The following is a 25,873-nucleotide window of genomic DNA, read 5'->3' as shown; positions in this document are numbered from 1 at the left end:
AATCATGACAAATGCATCTTGTGTGTGTAGAGCAACAAATAAGTTGAATGAGACAGCTTATAAACAAGCATATTTGGTGGATTTCTTGTGTGCATGCCATGAATAATGCACTCAAGGACACAACCAAAATTGATTAGATCTGTAATGTCCCCACTTTGAAATATAATTTAATAACGAATAATAATAAAATTAAAATACAAAAGAATAAAAATTAAAATTAAATTAAAATATAAAAGAATATAATTAAACATAATTAAAATAGGATTAAAGTTAATGAATGATCAAAAGGCATGAAATGATAATTTGTGACTCCCCCAAATATGAGGTATAAAAGGGAGAGGAGAACTCATTTGAAGGGGGGATAATTTGGGAATCAGAAGTGCACATCTGATTTAAATAAGAAGTGCAGATCTGATTGCGAAAGGTTGTGTCCCTTTCAAAGGGCAGAAATAATGAAGAGTTGCACTCTTTCAAAGGGTGCAAATGGTGAAAGGGTGTGTCTCTTGCCAAAGGGCATACATGATGAAGAGGTGTGACCTCTCCCTCACATTGAAAGATATAAAGGGAAGGAATCAAAAGCATCCAGTGCCATCACCATGGATCAGATCAGATCAGAACTGTTATTAAGTTACACGCAGTAGCATCCTTGTTCTTGGTGTTATGCATGGGGATGTGCTTACTATGTATGCTTAATATATAAAGCCTGATAATGTTCTTATGCAGAATTTAATAGTAATATGAATATAGACTGCAATATGTATGACAGTCATACTTAATTTCACATACATTCATAGTACAACAAGATATTGACATATTTACAGTCCCAAGCTCTTAACCAGCTCTAATTCCTTTTTCCTGAGGAGTGGTGTGACGCTGTTAGGGAGAGGGGGAGTAAAACCATCTCACGATAGATGAGCCCCAAGGGTGAAAGAAATCATGACCCTGAAATCTGGGCTGCAGGCCCCAAGGGTGAATGGACTGAGGTTTCGGTAATCTGGGCTGCATTAGGGAGATGGTATCATCGCACCCTTGACAAGCAAGTCTCCAGCCAAGATTAGAAATTAGAAGGGGATTAAGATTAGGCCTGAATAAGGACAATGCCTAAATGTCCTATGAGCAACCCTAGCCATTAATTCGTAATTACAAGCAAGTCTCCGGCCAAGATTAGAAATTAGAAGGGGATTAAGATTAGGCCTGAATAAGGACAATACCTAAATGTCCTATGAGCAACCCTAGCCATTAATTCGTAATTACTGTAACATGGTAGGTAGTAATGTATGTTTCCCTTTGGGAATTGACAGCCAATAAATAGGGGGCATTACAAGATCAAACATGTCATTCTTGATGCTTAAGATTTGCAAATGTTTATTTACAACTATCACACCTCCAAACATTCTCCAAGAAAGAATTTATGGAACCTATAGAGACGAGATATGAATCATACTTCAATTGTTGGTGATGATGCTTGAATTGCAAGGGGCGTTGCAATTAATGACCATAACAAAAGAGTGGGATCGGTAGCCCAATTCTAAGTCAAACCAAGGGACGAGGTGAAGGAAGTGATAGAGAGTGACACTTTTTGAACTAATGTCATATAAATTGTCTCTATCATAACTCTTATCTTCATAGTCATTAGATAAGGGGACTCTAATACACATAACCTTAAGAGAGTTATGAATGCATTGATGGTATGTTTGGCTGAATGGTCATTGTACAAGAGAAAGACCCCACATATTGAACCAAACATTCAATTGAGGTAGGAGAGGCTCAAAAGTCTCTTGCACATGGTGGCTTGTGCATTGAACCTAAAATGGTATATGCAAAGGCCTTCCAAAGTTACTTCTATGCCAGACGTTGACATGAAGGTGGGGTTCATGAAGCCTATTTAAAAGATATACAATGGTGAGGATGTGAAAATCATTCATACTAAGTGGGCAAAATTTGCCACTTATAGGGGATCTCCAAAATAGATAAATCTAGATAGGGCAATTGTGGCACAAAAAGAGCCAATACTGTAGTAGACTACACATGGGCGTCATTCTTTGACATCCCCACTAACCATTACTTTGTTGTCCCAAATTTCTAATTCTTGTACTAATAAGAGGAACTAGTCTACTCAAAGCTTCATCCATTCTATTAAGTGGAACAAGCTTTGCTCTAGGAGGGCGAAAATACTTATAGATGTATGTAGCACCTTGCACCTAATTGATCACGACAAACTTGCATACAAGAAGAGTCCAACAACCCAACAGGATGTGCAACCAAAAAAGTTAACATAGTTTGATGATAAGCACAAACAGGGTTGGTTGGTATTGGTATGGAGAAACTTAAACTCAATGAGTCCAATGATGAGTAGTTTGGTATGGACTTTGGAGATGATTAGAGGCATTGGGCCATTGGTCAATTGTATTTCAATTTTCAATGTAATCATCATATTGACACTTTGAATATAATAATATATTGATATTCAAAATGTTGATAGATTAATGCATTGATTTTACTATTATGTAGTTTACAATTTCAACTATTATTTATTATATTTTTTATCACTAACTTTTTAAGTACTATATTATATTTGCACCAACATCCCCAAACTTACAGCCCTAGTCCCCCCATCCTTGAAACCCATGCCCCCATTCCAAAATTTGGTAGAACTATGAAAAATGGTCCTCATAAAGGAAAATATGAAGAGCTAAAGGAGGGGTTATTTTATTTGAAAGAAAAAATAAAGCTAAAGAGAAATATTCCTCAATTAAAAGCATGGAATAAGGATATTCCTTTCCAAAGATATTTTGCACTCTTTGGATTAGGAATGGAAAATGGATTGAACAATGATAAGGATGGATCTTGAAGTGGCTTTCTTTGTAATGTACAAAAATAAGCAAAGCAACTCTGGTTTCTTGGGGTTGCATCAATTGTGAATTTCCTTGCCTAGGTGGTAGTTTTTCGTGTTCAGCCAGTCTTTTGACCTCTGAAGAGATTTGTTGATGTGTATCTTTAGAGGCATTTAATAAAACATTATGTGGGCATCCCTTGGTAGGGGAAGAGAGCTAGTAACAAGACTGTGGCATAATTAACCAGACACCCCTCGCATGGTTTACCCTTAAAGTTTATTTTTACATGAATAATTTTACTTGATTTAGTGTTGAAGTTTATTGCCTCTAGCATAAACAACTAACCATGTCAATATTGCTATTGAATATTCGAATTTATAGTTATTCAGTGCACATCTCATTCTATTGGGGGTGACCACGCATTCAACTCTAATGCATTGCTCTTTTAGTTTTGCATTAACTGTATTTTCAGTCACCCCTTCACCCAGCATTTCTAGATAGTTTTTAGAATAGAGGAGCCAACCTAGTGCAAAGGTTGTTCTAAGATGGAAACATTTAGAACTTACTAGTGTCATGATCTGATTGCAGGTGCAACAAGCAGATGGTTGGAAGCACAAACATACTTAGGCACACTCGGTGGCTCTATCCACAAGGTTATCAGCTTTTATTTTAAGTCTTACTATGCAAATAATTTTTTCAATTTCAAGATTGTTGATGGAATCTTGAAAATAAGCTCTTGAGCAAAACTTTGAACCACTCAGTTGGATGTTTATCCATAATTTCACAAATTATGGCAGATAGGCCATTTTCTATATTTTTTTTAGTATTGCTCATGATGCTTTAAAGAAGTGAGAACCTGGTGAGAAGCATATACTGTCAAACCATAGAAAAAGCATTATTTTGCCCAGCTAAACTCCACTAGCTACCAACAGACCCAAAGTCAAAGGAGAAAGAAACTTTCCTTTCTTAAAACAAGTTGAGGTATTTTAATAAAAAATAAGCAAAGTTTCAAGCATTCCATGTTACTGTGGTAATAAAATATAATTTCAAATCCTAGAGTTGAGCTCTTTACTGCTTAATAGCATCCAGGAGCCAACCGTGTTATGCTACTGTCTACATGGCACAAGGCAAAAGATTGTTCGAAACTCCCTTCTTCAACTTAAAAGGCTAAACCCTTGAAGCAATCAAGTTGGTGAAAATGGAAGGGGGAATTTAGTCATCAACACATATGTTGATGACAATGTTGATTCTGAAGAATGTGTCTATAGATTAAGACAATATGTTATCAGGGGCTCCTAAGACACCCCAAAGTGGCTCAGCCCCTTCTGAGGCCAGGTATACTTCCCCCAAGATTCCAAGGATGGTTGACCAAAGAAAGGAACCCTCTACAAAGGTGGATCCTAAGCAAAAATTTGGGAATGAAAGTGGTGTTCCTTCAAAAAACAATACAAAACATTGGACAATTGTTAAGCAAAAAAAAAAAATCTTGCAGATTGGCAAAGAACCAATGTAACATGACCTTGCATTCCCATATTAAGTAGTGACAGCAGGGTCTTCTAAGCTAATGATTCCTTAGGTTAATGACATTAGAATGTTTAAACTTTAGTCCACTTTGTTTATGGGTTTCACTTCTTCTTGATGAATTCGTGTTTTGTTTAGCAGCAAGCTGGATTTTCATAATTATTTAATATTTGGTTTAATACTGAGGGCATGGACCTCGTACAATTTTACGTATCAAAAAAAACAAAAACCAATTAATTATAAATAATGAATTGGATAGACAATGTGCAGCACTGACAAAGTGCAGGATCACATTAAGAAGCAACAACAATTGTGAAAGGAGGACAAAGCAAATGGTGGCAAGAAGGAAGATGCAACACCCAAAAGATAAGGACACTCGAAGAACGATTTCATGTGGGGTTTGTTTCCCTCCACCCCTGCGCCTATCTCAAAGATGATGTTTCCCTCAAAAAGGAAAAATGAACTAAACAAAATTCTTATTTACAAACAATGAAAAAATGTTATCCCTTTTCATAGATTTGGGAACTTTTGTAGGTTATAGGTCTTATACAAAAAACCTGATTCCACCCCACTATTGGTTGCAAGGAAATTGTTATTAGCAAATGATTTGGGACCAAGAAAAGATGCAATGGATGGTGCCTCAATTACTAATCCCTCATCCTCTCCAAACCTATAGTAATTTTGTCGTTTTTTTCTGCCTTGTGCAACACAAAAGTGTCACTTGCTACTAAGCCTATTATTTTCCATGTTTCTAGATTGCTTGCAAGCAATTTCATTTGACATTGGCAACCTCCTCCTTTTCACCAAATGTAAGGGAAATGCCTATCATTTGAGAATTCTCCATATTAGACTAAGCTAACCTAGAACCACACATTCAATAGAGATTTCAGATCACAACTTTTACCTCATTTGATTTAGCTCTATGCATGATTAGAACTACATGCAACAAAGTTATCCTTGGATTTTCGAGAAAGTCAATTTATTCTACGCCCCATGGACCCCATATATTTTTCCCATGTCAATTATCATCGATGAGATCCTAATTTGGATATGCTCTTCTCCTTGCAAGCAAGAGGAAGCAAACTATAAAATTGACAAGTTGTTGCATAAAATAAGATAAATTGTTATCTTTAGCTTTGTCTAGTAATAGATTCTTGGGTACTTTTAAGCAACATAGATTCTCCATATAATTTTTAGGCAGTTTTCCATGAAGTTTCCTAAATGGGGGATGAGGGGACATAGGGGCGGGTTTTGGAAACGAGGGGACCAAGGGCCTAAATTTGGTGACGGCGAGGGGGCGGCGGGGGGGACGACGGTGAAGTAGTGGTGGGGGGGTTGTGCCGATATAAAAATAGAGGTGAATTGAAATCTTTGAGGCAAAATCTGCAATATAACATCTTTTTGAGTGCCCCATGAAAGGCCAATTAGTTTTCACTAAGTTAAAGGATGCAATAAGTATGAAATGACATGTGAGATATAGCAAACGACCCAACAGCATCCCCTGCAGAGGTGGTGGTGTTGTGGAGGAACAATTCCCCTAGTCCTCAAGTCTCAGAAACATTCCCTACAGGGAATGCGGGTTTTCTTGGGGGGGGACGCATCCATGTGGAACACTGTAAATAATAGACTATTTATTTATTGTCCATTTATCTATAATTTATTGAATCAAGAGAGAGGGGTTTTCCAATAGGAGGTGGGTTTGTGGTTTCTTACTTTTGGTCAAAAGCTGCAGATGCTATTATTGAGATAAATCTGGGAAGACTGGTGAGCCCATTGTCAATATATTTTAAAATGGATGTGATTGGCGGTGAAGGAGAGGAAGATCCAGATGGTTCAAAAGCAAAAGGTAAGAGTAAGGAGAACATTGAGAAGGCAACATGTTGAGTATTCTAGGAAGAAGTGAGATGTAACAATTTCTCAAGCTTCAATAGGATCATGGAGTCTAAAAAGTCACCCATTTCCATGGCAAGTGCAAGGAGGGTCCTAAATTTAGGCCAGGGCTTTCTTTTGTAATAATTTCCCTTAAAAATGGGGAGTAGAGGCTTGTGATATTAGGGTTTTTGGCTTGTGTAATTAGGGTTTCTGGTCTCAATGGTATGAAGGTTTGGTGATGTAATATTGTTTTGATAATCAATAGAGGAAGCTACCCCTATATTGGTAGAGCTTATCCTTATTAAAAAAAAAATTACTAAAATTATGCTATGTTACCCCGAGTTTCCGGGATGGGAGCAGCAAGGGACAAGGGTATGTGTTTCTGAGACAGTGATTTTTTTTGCCATTTTTGGGGTGGCTAGGGGACGGCAAAGGGGACGGCTATATAAAAATAGAGAAATTTAAAATATTCATATGAAAACTATGGATAAAGCATGCACATATACATTATAGAACCTTAACATATAAGAACCAGCAGAGTTCTTATGCCAAATTTGTGTTGAATTGAGAGTCAAAGTCAAATTGCTTATAGAATTCATTGTCAAAATTCACTGTCAATATGCAGAAGTTTTGGGGACATCCCCTAGAAGTCCCCTATCCTCGGGACGTCTCCGGGACGGGGATGCCTTAAAAAAAACCGAGGACACATCCCCGGGTAACATAGAAATTATGTTAATATATAAATATTTTACTATAAGTTACAAATAGTTTTAAAACTATTAAAATACATTACTTTTATAAATATTTTAATATAATTAATATAATATATATTCTATTTTCTATTATTTATGTGTTAATTAGTAATATAAAATATTTGTATTTGTAATCATTTAAATTTAATGACAAATATCAAGACTAAGTATTAGCGATAACTATTACATTTTCGTACTAGAGTAGACATGACCCTATGCTCTTGAGCCCCTGAAACCAAACAAAAGTAATAGAATAGTTCTAATACAATATTAGAACAAATGCTTTTCAGCAAAATCGAAGCCACAAAACAAGCAATACAATTGTACTATAATTCTGCCTATTAAACATGCTTACAAAGAGAAGCCAAGTTGGTTGTTAGCAAGAAATTTGGGGAAGACATACCAAAGTTCATGTTCCTTATTCCATCATCCTAATTAAGTATTCCCATCCTTTTTCTCTACTGAAAGAATATAGGGAACACAAACCGAAGTTCATAACCCTTATTCCTATCCTTTTTCTCCAGACGGCAAGCTAATCGCTCAAAGATGAATTTACTATAAGATGATATTTTTCTATCTCCATTTACTTCTTAAGTAACTTTCTTTTCACATTGGAGAAAAAGTTTCATAACAATATCGGAGCTCGAATGACCTAACCTATGAGGGAATTAATATGATTTATATTTTTCTTCATGCATTAGCTTCATTCTTTTCATTCTCTTTAGTGACTTATTAATATATTTTACTCCTATAACTGGTATGCATTGTTATTTATGTTATTAACTCACGTATTAGTTTTTGTTGGTGCGAATATGGATATTAAATAACTGGTTTCACTATTAGGTCCCTTTCACATCTATCCCTTAAGCTTAATTAGGGTACACAAAGGATACTTATCACTTTATGTCTCATACCATAAGATTAAGACACTTCTCACAATCTTATGTTGTCGTATGTCTAATCTTGACCTATATAACCATGGGGTTCTCTCTATAATCTTATATCCAAACCCATTCTATTTGCATTCTTTGATAGGAATACAATTTATTCTTGTCATATTGATGGCAGAACTTATTGAAGCTAAATAAAAAAATTCTCACATAATAATACTATTCTTCTATTCCATAAACATTATTCAATGATACGAATTACATATATATATGAAATTCTTTAAGTTTAATATGGCTATTGCTTTAAGAAGGAAGCACATATCCACTATAATCTTTACACAAAAGTGATGGTAGGCCAACCAGCCAAGATGGAAATATATTCTATGAAAATTAGACAAGTAGAAGTTTGAGTTGAAGAAATAAGTAAACATCAAAATTGGAAAATATATCAAATTTACTTTAATAAACAAAACAACTTATATCCTGAGAGCACAGACCTCCTTTGACAAAGGAGGCTTTGAAATAGCATAATAATCAAAAAACAGCTGCAGAGTTGACGAGTCCTCCAAAATAGGCCTCCAAGAGGAAGGAATCTGGTTCAATCCAAGGAAAACAATTTATTAATTTACAGCCACTATTAACTAGAGATTCTAACTCTCAGACAATTTTGCCTAGAATTAATATCAAATTCTATAGAAAAGTGTTTCCCAAGCACAATCATATTTCTTTCGTAAATACAGACTCAGTACCTGTACAGTGCCAAGATCTTCAGAACTTTCATCCAAAGATGTCCCAACAAAATCAAATGATAAACATTTTAATGCAAGAGAAAGTGCTTGTTCCTTGAGCTTCTTATCAACTGCAAAGAAAGGGAAGGAAAAGTGTTGATTCCAAAAGAGAATTTTCAGTGGAGCAAAAGACAAATATTATCTTATCTTCCTACATGGTTTCCTTTAAAAAAAATAACATAAAACATGTAGACTAACATGTTAAAGTTCTAAAAATGACAATAATGGGAACGGATATACCATCATTTTTTAGCTGCTGCAATGAAGTTATGGAGATTTGAAAAATTTGGAAAAGAGCCAAGTCCCTGAAGGAACAAGCAATTTTTCGATGATGTGTCAAGGGAAATCCTGGATTTGGCTGGTATAACAAAGGTAAACAACCCTAGTTAGATTAAAATGTGCAGGAAAAAACAAGTGAAGCCGGCATTCACATTACTCCATCAAGATAGAATTATCATGGAATGAAAGAACATAATCAAAAAGAGACAACCCCAGCATTTTTTGTATCAAACTCAATGTAAGTTAGACAATAAGCTACTGACAACACCATCTAACAAACTCACTTGTTAAGAAGGAAGATTTAACATCATATTTAAATTATAATATATGAAAATTTGAAATAATGCAATTATAGCAACCAATCATCACTTTTTATTTGGTAAATTTTAAGCACAATAGTTCCATGGGTGAAAAGCATAGCGATTAAACATGTAAAATATTAGGATCATGTGAGACAATGTAGAATAAAATTTACACAATAGTTGTATAGAATGAAAAGTAATCTACTAGATTTGGGAAATAGAATTACCGTCATATTGCAAAATAGTATAATTGGACAGGATTTCTCTTCATCTAACAAGATCACAGTTATTATGATGCATCTAATTGCATAACAAATAATATTGGCACAATATGCAAACTTACATAAAACTAAAGGGGGACCACCTCCTCATAACACTTGCCGAACATGAACCTTGTGCCTTAAGTCTACAACTTTAAATTGCCGATAAATTAATTCACCTTTAATAAAAAAGATATCCACAACAATATGGTTAAGTCAAGCTTTCAGTTATCTAAGAATTTTAAAATTTCCTTCATCTATCATATGTAGCCTTCTGCAATTCTACATGAATTTCTATCAATCTTCGTTTCGCAACCACTGGATCAAGATATTGCGCTTTCTTTCCCTGCTAGCAAGTGATTGGACTAGAATTTTTATTTTGTACTAAGTTGGTACTTGCCCAAATCTACTTTCTGAAACTGTTTTCATTTAGATTTCCCAATCCACAGCATCATCACAGCAAATTTTTTTGTTACTATGGTTATTCAGAGAGTCAAGTGCAAAATACCTCCATTTGTTGCAGATTCCGCACTAAATCATGAGTCACCCATCCTAGTCATACAAAAATCAAACTATGCTACCCTATTGATTCTAGCATCTACTATTGCTACTCTCTTATTCATGCTTCTTGTATCTGTCACTGATGGGTCTTCAGCATTTTCAACCTACATGAGCAAAGTTGATGCTTCCTTACTCTTCAAGTCATATGAGTGAGCACTCCTACACTCAGTGGCATCACAATATGTAATCTTTAGACGATTCCCAGTCGCATGATCTTCGATCTTCATTCTTGTCATTCGATTCTTTATTGGAATTCTCTAAACATGTGAATCATGTCCTTATGGCTGTGGAAGCTCATTTCCATTCTTCATTGTTAAATTCACTCAATCAATAGGCCTTAAATCTTCTCTTGTCTTCACTTTAGAGACTCACGACCTCATGAATGCTTCTTCATATAATCCCTTGATATAATCCCAACATCCATTTAATTTGATCATAAAATCACTAAAGTATTTGTAATAATCAAATTATTTTTCATGAATAAGCAAAGTCTATTAGTCAACTGTATGTCTTCCCCTTGGATACGATACTAGCATCCAACAAACTATTTGTAGTAACAAAAAAAATACTCAATATGACATAAATCATAACATTAGAATAGCATTAAAGAAAAATTTTAACTAAGATAAAAGATGAGAGAAAATCCATTAGAAAAATATTTATGGTATCATAAGAAATAAAAGTAACATGTATTTCAAGTCAACAAATATGAGTAACAAATAATATCTTCAAAATAACTAACTTGCATTTGTTCTTTATGCAGGAAGCAATGATGAACAATGATATGGTCATAATACAGCAAAGTAAAAACTGAAGGCTTAGAAAAGCTCCAAAATGAAAAGATGAAAAATACCACAAGTTTTTTCTTGCCTTACCTAGTTATCTATTTGGAGTTTCCTTGTGTGCACCATTGACAACTAGGCAGAGATATTTAGAATTACTCTCATAAGTTGATGCAAAGTAATAAGATGTCACCAACCAAAGATGACAAAGCTAAAATGCTTAAATGCAGATCAGGGATATTTAGAAGTGAAGCAATATAATCACATAAAACAGTCGCCTAGTGAAAGTGATAGATACTTCTCCCATTTCATTTCCACATACATGTCATATCACTTGGTGGATAAGATACAACAGTCCTTTAAAATATTCAATGAAAATCCTCTCGAAGAGGAGCGACAAACAAAATATTGTAAAATCAATTTACTGGAGAACATACCTGATTCATCTCTGCAACAATTTGATTCAGAATTTTCAGCCCAATGAAATAGTGACCTGTTGTTGACTGTAAACAAATAAAATAGTTATCTTTCCATAAGAAAAATGTCCAACAAACTTACAGTTGACAACAATCTTACAATTTAACACCCACCAACGTTAACCATGATTCCAATTAACAAAGCCATTATCAGATTTCATTAATCAAGACAATATGCTGTCAGGTATTTTTCACATCCTGTACAGAATTAATTCTCATAACTATTTAGGGAGGCAAATAGTCATACACAGAGTATTATTCATCAGTACAGAACAAAAATATTATCAACTAAACTCAGGACAGAGTTGCACAACTATAGTAAACTAACAAGTAAAAAGTTCCAATTGTATAAAATCAACCTTAATTATACAGCACACACCATGTCCAATTCCTTAGAATGCAATATATGTGATGATCCTAAAAGATGCTTGCCTCCAATGGGCAAAAACAAAAGAGTAGTGTTTGGTCTAAGTTTAGTAGTCTTTGGTCTAAGTTCTAACCACACTAAAGAGTTGGGACTCAGAGTAACATGTACCAAAGAATTCATATACTTGTTATAAGGCTATTTACATTTGTACTTGAATTTTATGTATTTATATTTGTGCTTGTACTTAATGCCTAACGGCTATGGTTTACCTCCTTTTATTGTCTTCTGTGAGCTTAGTGTTTTCAGCTTGAGTCCTAGTCATTTTCTCTACTTCTTGGAGACTTTTCTACACTATTCTGTTCTATCAGTGAACTGTGGATTTAATTTCGAGTCCCACCAACCCACTCTGCTCATGTGTGGACATTAACATACTTTCTATCCTTCTTCTTTAATTCTTGTAAATATAAGCATACTACAGGTCCTTTTCACAATTCTTTGAGATTGCTCTAAAGGAGATCGTTTCACTCTTAAACAGTTTTTATTTAGCAAAGTCTCAGCTCAAAGTGACGAGAGCACTAGTCACAGCCCATGCTTTTTGATACATTCCAAACACTAGATATAAAACAAAATATTCCAAGTCCATGAAGGTTTCCAGCTCAATGCTACACATCACCTAACCTAAATAAGTCAAGCTTCTAAACAAAATGACTAATGAACCTACACTTGGAGCACATTCATCACAAAAGCCAAACTGAAAATAATGATAGGAAGGTGAGCTAATTCTATAAGTTACTAATTGTAATCTACGATAAGTCCAGTTACTAATGACAGAAAACAGACCCAAAAACGTTATGAAAATGTGTAAAGATTTTAACAAAGGTAATCCATGGTAATAATACAGAAGACAAAGATGAGAAAATAGTAAACAGAACAAACATCAACTTCCTAATTATTTTTGTAAAATTTATTTTTTATTTTGTAGCTAAAAGTTCACAAACAACATTCATTCATACAACAAAAAAAATAGATTCCCCCAAGAACAACTTACACAAACCGGCTGGTAACCAATATCATCAAAAAAGGAAGTAGCAAAGTAATCTCCACAAAAGGAAAGCAACAAAATTTTAGGAGTAATACAAAAAAATTGCTTTCCTGGGTTCTGTGCAAGGCATTTAAGGATCACACAACATGTGAACAGAACAGCTAATCCTGGGGAATAAACCCCTTAGCAAACAACATACATTCCTTGGCAGGGGACCTGAACGTGTAGAAGGCACATTAGAATGGAGCTCATTAAACCATTCAAGTACCCTGTTGACATCTGACATTGTATACTACACACACCTTTCAATGATAACTTCAGCCCTAGGAAGAACACCACCAAACCCACAAGCAGGAAGGGGAACATTAGGAAGCTCCAAGTTCTAAGTTTAAATAATTATAAGTACATTTTAACATAAACCTTTGAAGAAACATCTAAGGAAAATAATGAAACAGGGAGTTGCAGTAGAATATTTCAAGATAAGAGCAGCAAGACCTCATAATCCTGCTGAAATAACCAATATTTTTGTTTGAAATCCCTTACTGAGGTTAAGGGCCAAACCACAGTCTACAGGTGATTAAATTTGAAATTAGAAACTTAATTATATAGGGCAACTACAAGAATATGACTTATGTGCTAAAAGAACACAAACTAATATTAAAATGACAAGGAGTTACAGGACCTCAAGCATTTAGCTTAAAATGATCCCAATTAATTATCAATAATGTTAAAAGGAATTCAATTTAAAAAATCAATGCCATTGTAATTCAGTAAGTAACAGCTATGAAAGAGAAACTCGCACACACCTGGCTCAAGAAGTCCATGGATTCCTTAACAATCTCTCTGAATCTGTCATCATCATACCATCCCAACTTTGTGACACGGCAAAGAAGTTGAATCAGAGACCCAGTCACATATGGCTGTAATTCTGGCCCTCTAGTAGCGAGGTATCCTACAACATAGTTGCCTGAGGAGGCCACAGAAACAACATAAAAATTTCAGATGGTAGAGGAACAAACATAAAATGTACCACCTTTAATTAGACCAAGTTTATGTAGTAAGTAAATCAAGGCAACAATTGCAACAAACTAAATAACTGGCATGAATGAATTGCAACTTTAATGTAGGCATACTATTTATAAGAATTGGAAACTGAGTTGCAGAATGTTTTTTGAAAATAGTGAACTAAGTTAACTAGATTTAAAAAAATCGCCATGGTCTGCTACTATGCTCTAATTCAAAGATCTTCTTAAAGGAAGTGCGATAGGGCACACTTACACAAATTCAAGCATAGTAAAAACCAATAGTATATGAGTAAAAAGCCTTTGGAAAAGATGGTGTACAATATTTTATATCAATTGATATACGGTCTGGAAAATTTCATATCAATTACCATACTGAGTATAAGATTTTACATCATTTTATAGTAACTGACATAAGTCTTCTATACAGTCTTTTCCAAATGTGTTCTAATCAATTTCATGGATTGTGAAAACTTGTATGTTTTAACTTTTAACCTAAAGTATGTTATCTGACTAACAGAACCTAGTCACATGCATATTATTTTATTATATGGACCTTACAAAAGTGGTTTAAATTAGATATACATTACTATTGAATAACATTATAGTTAAAAATAAGTTTGTGACAAAGGATCTTACGAATATCCAGACGCAGCTGCAGAGAAAGGGAATGTTCGGTGACCTGTTTCAACAAGCTGGAACTGGCCAGAACCAATGCATAAGGAGACAAAGCATTATCAAGAATGTACTGGCATTGTGAAATATACTCTGTATTCACTGAAAAACACTGCAAAGTGCTCTCAGCATGAGCTCGTTCTGCTGAATCCTGTGAATTGTAAAGCCTTTCACACAAGGCTTCCAGTTGCGCTAAGCTCTCCATTAATTACAGCAAGCCAAAACTATTGGCAAACAATGTCCAATTTCTATGACTGAAAGTGTTTCATTTCCTTGCCTACAACAAATAAGGTCCAACCTCCATACACTAATCACAGATTTATCCAGCTGCCACTTCAAATTTTATCACCTAGCAAATCTGGACCAAAAACAAAACAATAAATATTCAGAAAGAATATAGTAATCAAACAACTCTAATTAAGCCTATAGGCATTTCACATTTGCGATATAAATAGCTTTTTGATAACAAATGCTTAATTGTGCATCCACCAATCAACAAATGACAGAGTAGCAAGAGAGAGCCATCACACAAGCATAAAACTGAGCCATCTTCAACAAATCTCTTTGTGGAATTTAAAAAAATAATTTAACTAAAATATTTAGTTCACATCTAAACTACCAAATTGTTCAAAAGGACAAGATAATCATAATATCAAAAACTTTCTATGCTAAGCTTCAAAGGAGAGACATGCAATAGAAACTAAGATGCAAAAAATTTAGAAAAAACTAAACACACACGCAACCACATAAACAGAGCTAACACAATGATTTACCCTGCAAAAAACCCTTTTGGGAAAAAACCCAGCAACAACAGGATCATCAAAGTATTATTCGATCTCCCATAGTAAACTGGTTACAATACACTCTTGAGTACCTACCCCCTCTGTCACAGCAACTCTGTCTGAAGAAATTTAGCCAACAAACCACCTGCAAAATCACAAGTCAGGTACATCTCCATCAAAGCACCCAAATATATAGGCCAAGCCCAGACTACAAACCAAGAATGGTTTTCTAAAACCATAAGGCAAAAAAGACACCCAAATCCCCATTTGGAATTCCAATGCCCAAGATCAATAATGGTTCAACAAACTCAAAATAGCATATTCCTTACATGCGTCATAACCAACCACCAAACTTGGACATCATTCAAATATGTTCTATGATGCATCATACATAGAATCTATCATAAAAATCTCTTACATCTTACACTGTCATAAGATGCTCTTACAACCTCTTATGTCATGGGATATCTGAAACATGGCCAAAGATGCCACCTCAAAGTGGGATACCCTTTTACATTTGGGGTTACAAATAATTAAATACAACATTGAATAAATAATCTCAAACATTCAAATGCAAGATGTCTGACACACCTATCTGACAATAGTGGCTCAATTACCAGTTAAATATTGGCTGAGATATGTGTCCTTCCAGCTTGCAGTAATGTATTGACTTTGAACCCAGTGAAGGCTACATGCAATATCTACAGCATTTACATTCATTAACTCACTTTGTATTAGTGCATGAATAGCTTCTTGTCACAGAATATATGTAAAGGCTACAACAAAGTGTAAACACAATTGTCCATGGACCCTTCTGTTTCAAAAACCTGGTGTCTAGGGTTTTTCTAGTGATGTGTTTTCCAGCCAAATAATGCATGGCTATCTTATCTATTTCACAGTTCCTAGAACACAGAGCCTAGCAGGTAAATTGTCTGATTCATGCTTTTTCCTTTGCAGCCACATTTTGTTCTCAATCAGGCAGCACTCCTATAGCTAAGCAAAGATGAGTGGTTTTTCTGCAAGCTGCAACAAAAAGGGCTAATTTTTTCCACAATTGGAAGGGTTGTTTTTGTGGTGCTTGTCTGTTATTTCTTCCACTTTTGCCTGCGACAGAATATCCTTCACCTGCAATGCAATTGACATTTTTGGCAATTTTCCTTCAGAATCATGGACTTTTCTGCATCACCTCGGGTTTGTTGGTATTAGTTTGCTGATTTTTGGCAATTTAGTGAAAAATGTGGGTCTTTTTAACAGCTAGGGTTTTCAGAGTTTTTATTCTGCTCTTTTTTTACGATTTTTGGATAAAATCGTGGACTTCACAGTGCCTAGAGTTTGCAGCAACTGGTCACAAGTTTTCCAAAAAATTAAAATTAAAGATTTTGTGTGGATTTTACTCGCTGTTCAGGTTTTGCAAAAAAAAATTTCCTAACAATCAGTTATTTTCAAACATAGCGAGTTTCTCATTTTCCATTAATTAGGATTGCTAGAGGGATGGGCTCTATTGACCAACATCATGTTCCAACACCACGAAAATAGAGGATGCACATTATCTTCGAATATTGGTGCCTTGATCAAATCATCCTTGGGACTGAGACCTAGCCAATGTTTGCAGGTAAAGATCAAGACAAGTTCAATGAGCATAATCGTGAAGCCATTATGCTGAATAAATTATCAGGCACAGAAGAAAAGCTTCTGGATGTTCCTTCAGGAAAATCTTCTACAGACATTTGGAAACACCTCTAAGATCTGCACAATATGTCAAATAAAGGGACAGCCTTCTTCTTGAAGAATATGTTATTCTCAATCATGATAGACAAGAAGATGTCTTTGCAAGATAATTTAATGAAGATAAAAGACATTCGAGATCATTTAGCTGCTATGGGTCGCACAATTGAAGAAGATATGGTGGTTATAATGTCGAAAACGTTACCATGGTCCTACGAGCATTTCCTAGAAACAATCAACATCAAGTTAACTAGTGTTGACCTGCAGTTCGATGATTTGTTCAACAAACTTTTGCAACAAGACAAATGGAAGAAGCAATCTGGTAGCAACAGTGATTCACCGAGTACAAAATAGGCCTTCGCAGCCAAGCAAAAGGGCAAAGGCAAGTGACCTCAAGGAAAGGTCAAGACAGATATTTCAAAGAATCTAAAGACTATCACATGTCATTATTGTGGTAAACCTGGTCACATGAAGCACTAGATAAAGAGGTTGGCTGAAAAGAAATCCAACCATGGAGGGTCTCCAACAAGGGCTCTTGTCGCAGATCATTATGAGCGGTAGGAGTCAACCTTCTACACTCTTATGGCCAAATGACCAACACATCACTCCAAGTCTTCTACATGGTACGTCATTTCTAGAGCATCTAGACATTTTTCACAGAAGAAGGAATTGTTCACTGCGTTAATGCTTGCTCAAATTTAGTGATCTTTGATGGTACTGAGGAGTATACAATTGTCATCAAAGGCAATGTTTAGATGTAATGTCCCCTTCCTAAGCTCAGTTGTCTCTAGCAGGATTAGCCTATCATCAGGGTTCCCGTAGGTTAATACAGTGGATCAAGAGCCCATTCAGGGAGTTAGGTGACTTTGGGGAGGTTTGTGAGGAGTTTCGGGAGCTTAAAGCCTATACCTATTTTTTTGGAAGGGCTCCTATTGACCTCCCAGAGCTTGTGGAGCCTTGCAAGAGGCTTTGTGAGCCTGTTCTGATGTTTTGTGGCATACCCTATTTTTTAGAAGGTTTCCTATTTTCTAGGAGAAGACTGGGAGTTGGCCTACAAATTATAGACATCACTTGGGGACCAGATGCATCATCAATTCGCAGTTGGGAGTGGTCCATTGATGGTTTATAATAAAACAAAAAAAATATTAAAGTGTTTGCTTTAATATTTTAATTTGAATAAAATAAAGTCTTATTAATTAAATTACTTTATAATATTTAATAAATTAAAAGTCCCCCCCCATGGCACGCCTCCCTAATAAAGGGAAGTTGTTTTTAAAAGAGGGGAAATGAAATAAAATATTATAAGGGGCTCATGATGAAAGTTCGCCTAAGTTGAGAGAGGGAGATCAAATTAAAGAAATAATATTCCAAAAAACAAGTTCAAGATGCCATCCCAAAGGAGTTCGATTAGGGTTGAGGCCAATAAAGTAATATTTCGAGCCTCCATTTTGGCATTCTTGAGATCATTTTTTACAGGTTATTTTCCAGCATTGGATTTGGAGCTCTGGAGCAAGGGTTTCAGCAAAAACATCAGACTTTGAGAATGAAAACTCTCAGAAGATGGAGTACATACAGGTGCGGAAGATCACCCAAGAGCATTCATGCAAGATACTACATTGAAGAAATCAATAGGAGTCATTTTCAGTTTGCAGCAGTGAAAGGGACAGGGATTCTTTGTTAATTCCAACTGTAGGAGCAAATCTAAACCAACTGACACGCTATACATCAAACAGCCATACTCTCCCGGGGGACCATTTGCAGCATCTTACACTTGGAGCGTGGTTTTTTCAGGCATCACTTTAGCAGATCAGAATTTGTATCAGATCTGAAAGTACAGATCAGACCTCTGAAACATCAGATCAGTCCATAATTTGTCATGTATCAGTCATAACCACACCTGCACATGCCTATATCGAGTATATAATTGTCCTTTGAACCACAATAAAGTTAAAATTCTCTCCATTTATTTGTACTTGCTGTCTTTATCATTTCCAGCAATTATTTCTTGTACTTTTCATTTAATTTGCAAATTCCAGCAAAAAAAACAAAAAAAATAAGAAATTTGGAAAAAATTTCAAAAAAAAATCAAAAAACGACTCAAAACACAAAAAAATTAGAAAATCAGAAAATTTCCCAAAAAATCAGAACTTTGCATTTTGGGATCCGGGGTGGATCACTTCAGTGGTATCAAAACTTCCTGCCATCCTATTGAATAAGGGTTTTGATGCATGAAAAAGAGCTGCATGCTTACACTAGAGAAGAGTATCACGTCCAGTGGCAACCACCACGGGTTCCAGAGGGTGAGATAGTTTCTGGTATCATTGGAATTCACAGGACAAATTCTAGTGGCAATGAGGACAGTACAGGTACTATGGCCAAGAAGAAAAAGGAAAGGGTTAGGTCAATCAATCCTACCACTAAGATTCAGAGAAAATTTGACATAATGATGGATATGATGTCTCAGTTGTTGGGACAAATGTCCAAGCATTACCCTTCGCAGCAGGACCAGCCTCAACACACCACCTATACTAGTGAGACTAGCGGGACACAGGGTGAGTGTGAACAGAATAATGGTTTCCGGGAGCGCACTACCACTACCAGTTCAATTCTGAGACCTCTACAGCTTGTCTTCAACCAGCATGAGGAGTCATCCACTTGGTAAGGCCGAGAGCCTGAACCACAAATCTCTGCAACAAAAGAGATCCGACAGCATTATACGAAGTACATAACCTTGCCACCAGAGGTCAGGGAGTTATTGACCCTTGATCAGTTCATAGGACAAAAGAGACTTAGAGTAGGCTCAGTTGGCAGAACTAATCACAGAGCTCCACATGGTCACAGGGATTTTCAGCAGGTTGTGGGCAAGTTAACCCTACCACACTATGACGAAGGAGACCAGTGTACAGCTCGAGCTTGGATGCAGAAGCTCGACAACTACTTATCTTTGAGACCCATGAGTCATGACAGAGGAGGAGGCGATTAAGTTCGCTACTTTGCACCTGGATGGCGTGGCTCATGAGTGGTGGTACCACGGTTTAATTACCTTGGGACATCGCTCAATCACCTCCTACGATGAGTTCACTAATGAACTCATCGATAGTTTTGACCGGAAGGATCCTGAGATGTATTTTAGGGAGCTTTCCCAGCTCAAGCAATATGGATCCTTGGAAATTTACATTGCTGATTTTCAGAGGTTGTTAGTGATGGCGTCTGACATTTCAAAGAGAAGGTTGATAGTACGCTTCATTGAGGGGCTTTCAGAGCCTTTGCGTGGTTGGCTTTAGGCCTTTGATCCACCAACATTACAGGAGGCCATGAAGAAGGCCAAAAGTATGGAACTTGTTGCCACTAAGAGTAAGTTCTCATCCAAGCCATTCTCAAGTAATAAGGACAAAAAATATTTTCACAAAGGGTCTGACCAGCAAAAGAAACCCTTCCAAAAACCTGATGATGAGACAATAAATGACTTTGAGACGCAAGAAAATATGTTTCAAGTGCAAAGAGCCATAGGATCCCTCAACATAAGTTCCCTTTAAAAGGGAAAGCATACAAGATGGAGTACTATTCAGCCAATGAAACTAATTCTGAAAATTCAGATCAGCGAACTGAAACAAGTGAAAGTGAAGCAAAAAGTGCATCCAAGGACTCAGGGAAGGAATGTTGAGGATGATAGACCAATTGCAGAACTCTCTAGCATTCAGCGAGAGTGTTCTTTCAAGATTCGGGGAGATCTTGGTGGCCACCATGTAATCACTTTGTTGGATACAGGTGCTACACATAATTTCATTGATGAGGGATTAGTGGCCGGAAGAGGGCTTAAGACTGAAGAATTTGATGTTTTTAGAGTGAAAGTTGCAGATGGTTTCACTCTCTCATGCAACAAAATGATTCCCAACTTGACTCTCCAATTGAATGACTATGTGTTCCAGGTTGACTATTATGTGGTGGCAATGGGAGAGATGGACATTGTGTTGGGCATGAAGTGGCTTCATATGATGGAGGAGTTTTACCTCAACGTGTGCACTATGGAGATGAGGTTTGAGGTAAACCTCAAGAAAAACGTTCTGAGAGGGATGACAGATGGGAGTCTTCGTATGGTTTCGCTAAGGAGGATGGAGAGATTGATCAGACATGAGTGCGTAGAAAGGGTTGCAGAGTGTGTTGTGATGCCTACACTAGGGGAGCAACAAAAGCGAGATTATCCTCTAGACATCCAGAGCATCTTGACTAAACACGATAAGGTGTTTAGTAATATTCCATTGGGTGCACCTCCAGACAAGGGCATAGGGCATATCATTGAGTTGGAGGAGGGTGCCAAACTAGTCATCATTACCCTTACAAGCACCCTAAGCGGCTTAAGAATGAAATTGAGAAAACAATTAAGGAGCTGCTCGAGATGGGTCACATTCAGCCTAGCAAGAGCCCATTTGCATCAGCAGTTGTATTGGTCAAGAAGAAGGATGGGACTCTTCTCATGTGCAATGACTACTATGCCTTGAAAAAGAAGACAATTAAGAACCAGTACCCCATACCTCGAATTGATGAGGTGATTGATAAGTTACACGAAGCATTTTACTTCTCCAAGATCGATTTGAGATCTGGCTACCATCAGATACAAATGAGAGAGGAGGATGTAGAGAAAACAACTTTTTGATGCCATTGTGGACACTTTGAGTTCTTGGATTATGCCATTTGACTTAACCAATGCACCAGCCACATTCCAATCCTATATGAACATGGTCTTCCAACATCAATTAAGGAGATTTGTTTTGATCTTTTTTTATGATATTTTGGTATTCAGCAAGACTTGGGGGGAGCATTTGGGGCACCTAGAGGAGGTGCTAGGCATTTTGGAGAGGGAGTCCTTGTACGCCAAGGAGTTCAAATGCGAGTTTGGGTGACAGAGTTGCTCTTCTTGGGGCATAATATCAACTCAAAGGGAGTTAGGGTTGATCTGGATAAGATCCAGGCTATCGTTGATTGGCCTCCACCCCAGAATCTCACCCAACTTAGGGGATTCTTTGGGTTGTGTGATTTCTACAGATGCTTCGTCAAGGGGTTCTCACAATGACCAGCACCTCTCACAGACTTGATGAAGAAGGGAGCCTTAATTTGGACAAAGCAGGCACAACAATGTTTTGATCAATTTAAGTAGTTGATGAGCTCATGCCCAATTCTTGCTTTACCTAATTTCAGGAGACCTTTTGAGCTACAGTGTGATGCCTCAAGAGAGGAGATTGGTGCAGTATTAATGTAGGACAAACACCCTATAGCATTTGAGAGTTGGAAATTGAGGGGCCTAGAGAGGAGCTATAGCATATACAACAAGGAGATGTTAGCCATTTTGAATGCATTGGCTAAATTCAGGCAATATTTGGTGGGGAGTAAATTTGTAGTTAAGATGGATCATAACAGCTATTACCCGTCATTTTCACTAAGTTAGAATAATTCTTTTGGGTCATTAAGCCTCTCCATATCTTCGCACTTCACATTCCTTAGTTCCAGAACTGCTCGATCGATGGATCAACCTTATTTTAGACATCAAGTCTCATTTATATTTAAAGGGACCTAGTCCTTTGCTTTATCGGTCTATCGCCATTTGATGGAAGTGTAACTCATTTGGTCCTTGTTGTCATCAAGTCTCGTTCCGCCCAATCTCCGATTCCCGATAGTGTTGTGTCAATGGGCCCCTCACAAGTCTTATATTAGTCGATCGCACTCTAGGGATCTTTTTGCACACACGTTCAATTGTTCCATGGTTCTTAAAGAGCGCGATAACCCGATGCTCTGACAACAGCAGACCCATGATCAGCAACTTGTGCCCTGACGTCAGCACAGTACCAATTTGTAATAATTTCAAAGGATCTCTAGTGGTTCCAGAAAAGACATCTACCAGTCATTTTTGCATCAAAAGACTATTTTCATTTTAAAACTCTCCATAATATCTTTGATTCATTAAAGAACTAAGCATTATTGCTATACTCACATGAAGGTGAAAGCATAAAAGGGGAGATAATTTTGGAACCAAGAACCATTTTCAAGAAACGGTTACCAAGAACTAAAAGATTTTCTGGGAAATCTATTTATTGTAATGCTTACTAAAAAGATGCAGAGGGGAAGGGGGGAAGTTAACTTTTCATGCAGTCTTCACAGAGAGATGAATCTGTGAACTCATGTTTTGACAGTGAAGAAATAAAGAAGATATTTTAAATCTTTGAATTTCTTAATGTTTTCTCTAAATTGCAATGAATTGTGTTTCTTTGTGGTTACTCTTCAATGTTATTCTACTATAATGAACTGTATATGTATTTAATTCTGGAGCTTTGAATTCAGATTAAATCATCTATTGAAAAGAGTCTATTGTTCTTTCTTTTCCTGGATAACATCCGTGCGTGTGGAATAAGTAAACTTTGTGTTATTTATCTACATTCACTTCATTTTGAGTTTAATCTTTCACATCTACTTTCATGATTATGGGTAGGTGTTAGTTTACCTTTTCTGCTTTCTGGTAAAAAGCATACCCTGTTTTAATTCATTGCATATCTTTCAAAGGTAGTTGCATCTTGTAAAATAAGCAAAGAGTACTTGCAAATACCATTGCAAGTGACTCAATTGTTGGTCAAATTGTCATTGATATGGGCAAGAGAGTATAAAACTAAAGTGATAAATCCGTAACCAACAACAGCTTGAAACATTTCCTCAGTCAGCGGGACCTCAATGACTGTCAGAAGAAGTGGGTGAGTAAGCTACAGGCTTACTATTTTGACATTTCTTATATGAAGGGCAAGAAGAACATTGTTGCAGATGCCCTATCAAGGAGACTCCATTTATGCTCTATTGGGGAGATTGCAGATGATTGGCGTGGTTTGAATTTTGCTGAGAATGCTAAGGACACATGGGCCGCTAGTATTATTGATGGGATGGTATAGGATGATAGGTACACAGTTGTAAATGAGCTCATCATTTACAAGGGGCAGATCTTCTTAGTCCCAAGATTGGAGATGAAGAGGGGGATTTTAAGGGCCTTCCATGATGCACCTATGGTCCAACACCTAGGGTACTTCAAGACATCGACAAATACAAGAGAGGTTCCCTTGAAAGGGACTCAAATCATAGGTTCTTAAATATGTGCGTAAGTGTCCTACCTGCTAGCAGATAAGGAGCAAACTGTTCCAACAGGTTTATTGCAGCCCCTACCCATTCTGAGTAAGAAATGGGAGTGTATCTCGATGGATTTTATCACGGGCTTGCCCAAAGCCCAAGGAAAGGGATTGCATCTATGTTGTGGTAGACAAGCTTGTGAAGTTTGCACACTTTTTTCCGATCACCACTACATATACAACGGTACAAGTGGCAGATTTGTTCTTTAGGGAGGTATTCAAACTTCATGGGTTGTCGAAGAGCATAGTTAGTGACAAGGACAACTGCTTCATGAGTCACTTTTGGCAAGAGTTGTTTAGACTCAACAACACCGAGCTCACCTTAAGCACAAGTTACCACCCCCAAACTAACGGACAGACAAAGATTGTCAATAAGAGGGTGGAGGGATACCTTCGAAATTATATATCGAGGCAGTAGAAAGCATGGGTTAGGCGGCTCTATTTGTGTGAGTATTGTTATAATACAACCTATCACATTTCCATCCAAATGTCACCATTCATGACGCTATATGGGTATGACGCACCCAACTTTCTGGATTTACCATTTAGTGACAACAAAGTGCCTAGCGCCAAGGACCTATTGCAAGACAGCCAAGATATCATGAGGTCCTTGAAGGAGAACATCCAAAAGGCACAGAACCAGCAGAAACAGTATGCAAATCAGCGCAGGGTTGAGCGTTCATTCGAGGTTGGTGATATGGTATACCTTATGTTGTAGCCTTACCATCAGTCCACTCTCAGGAAGAGTGGAGCAGAGCTTCCACAATATCATGGACCGTTCAAGATCATCAAGCACATTGGTGAGGTGGCTTATGAGTTAGAGTTGCCAGCAAACAGCTGGGTACACAATGTCTTCCATGTGTCTTGCCTCAAGAAGACGATTGGGCACAATGTGAATCCTTCTACAATGCTACACCCCTTGATGAGGAGGGCAAATTGATTCTTGTCCCTGAGGCCATTATTGATTCCTGAGAGAGGACATTGACGAGGAGGATTACCAAGTAATATTTGGTGAAGGGGAAGGACCTGCCAGTGAAGGATGCAACATGGGAGAGTGAGCAGATTCTGCAGCACCCAAAGTTGAGGTTGCTTGAGGCCAAGCAATCTCGGGGAGGGCAGACTGTAATGTCCCCTTCCTAAGCACGTATGTCTCTAGCAAGATTAGCCTATCATTAGGGTAGTGGATAGGGAGCCCATTCAATGAGTCAGGTGACTAAAGGGAGGCTTGTGAGAAGTTTCAAGAGCTTAGAGCCGATTTACTATTTTTTAAAAAGGGCTCCTATTTTTTAGGAGGCGACTTAACAATCAGCCCGATGACCTCTTGAAGCTTGTGTAGCCTAACAGAGGGCTTTGAGAGCCTTTTTTGATGTTTTGTGACAGACTCCTATTTTTTGGAGATTTCCTATTTTTTAGGGGAAGACTACAAGTTGGCCTACAAATTATAGACATCGCCCGGTGACCAGATGCATCATCAGTTCTCAGTTAGGAGTGGTCCAATGATGGTTTGGAATAAAACAAAAAAAATATTAAAGTGTTTGCTTTAATATTTTAATTTGAATAAGATAAAGACTAAAGTCTTATTAATTAATGACTTTATAATATCTAATAAATTCAAAGTGCCCCGCCCCCATGGCACACCTCCCTAGTAAGGGGAAGTTGTCTTTAAAAGAGGGGAAATGAAATAAAATGTTATAAGGAGCTCATGATTAAAGTTCACCTAAGTTGAGAGAAGGAGATGAAATAAAAGAAACAATATTCCAAAAAAAGGTTCAAGATGCCATCC

At 36.9% G+C, this 25,873-nt stretch overlaps 1 protein-coding gene across 5 annotated transcripts in view; it reads right to left on the bottom strand.

Moving 5' to 3' along the window:
* Positions 1-25,873, bottom strand: part of LOC131036755 (uncharacterized) — a 247,129-nt gene that overhangs the window by 194,077 nt on the left and 27,179 nt on the right. For 3 of the 5 annotated variants that reach the window (XM_057968727.2, XM_057968732.2, XM_057968731.2), the window contains exons 2-7: positions 14,388-14,781; positions 13,533-13,693; positions 11,279-11,344; positions 8,898-9,015; positions 8,619-8,728; positions 8,367-8,462 (exon numbers count right to left, since the gene is read on the bottom strand). In XM_057968727.2, coding sequence (XP_057824710.1) covers positions 8,367-8,462; positions 8,619-8,728; positions 8,898-9,015; positions 11,279-11,344; positions 13,533-13,693; positions 14,388-14,628 — 792 coding nt within the window. In that variant the 5' untranslated portion in view covers positions 14,629-14,781. Of the gene's footprint in view, positions 1-8,366; positions 8,463-8,618; positions 8,729-8,897; positions 9,016-11,278; positions 11,345-13,532; positions 13,694-14,387; positions 14,782-15,196; positions 15,351-25,873 lie in introns of all 5 variants that reach the window. The other 2 variants (XM_057968728.2, XM_057968730.2) reach the window with 2 other exon arrangements.

The sequence above is a fragment of the Cryptomeria japonica genome, chromosome 3 (genome assembly GCF_030272615.1).
Source record: "Cryptomeria japonica chromosome 3, Sugi_1.0, whole genome shotgun sequence".
Taxonomy (NCBI): domain Eukaryota; kingdom Viridiplantae; phylum Streptophyta; class Pinopsida; order Cupressales; family Cupressaceae; genus Cryptomeria; species Cryptomeria japonica.
Note: the sequence above shows the minus strand (reverse complement) of the source record. Positions and strands in the feature narration are given on the sequence as shown.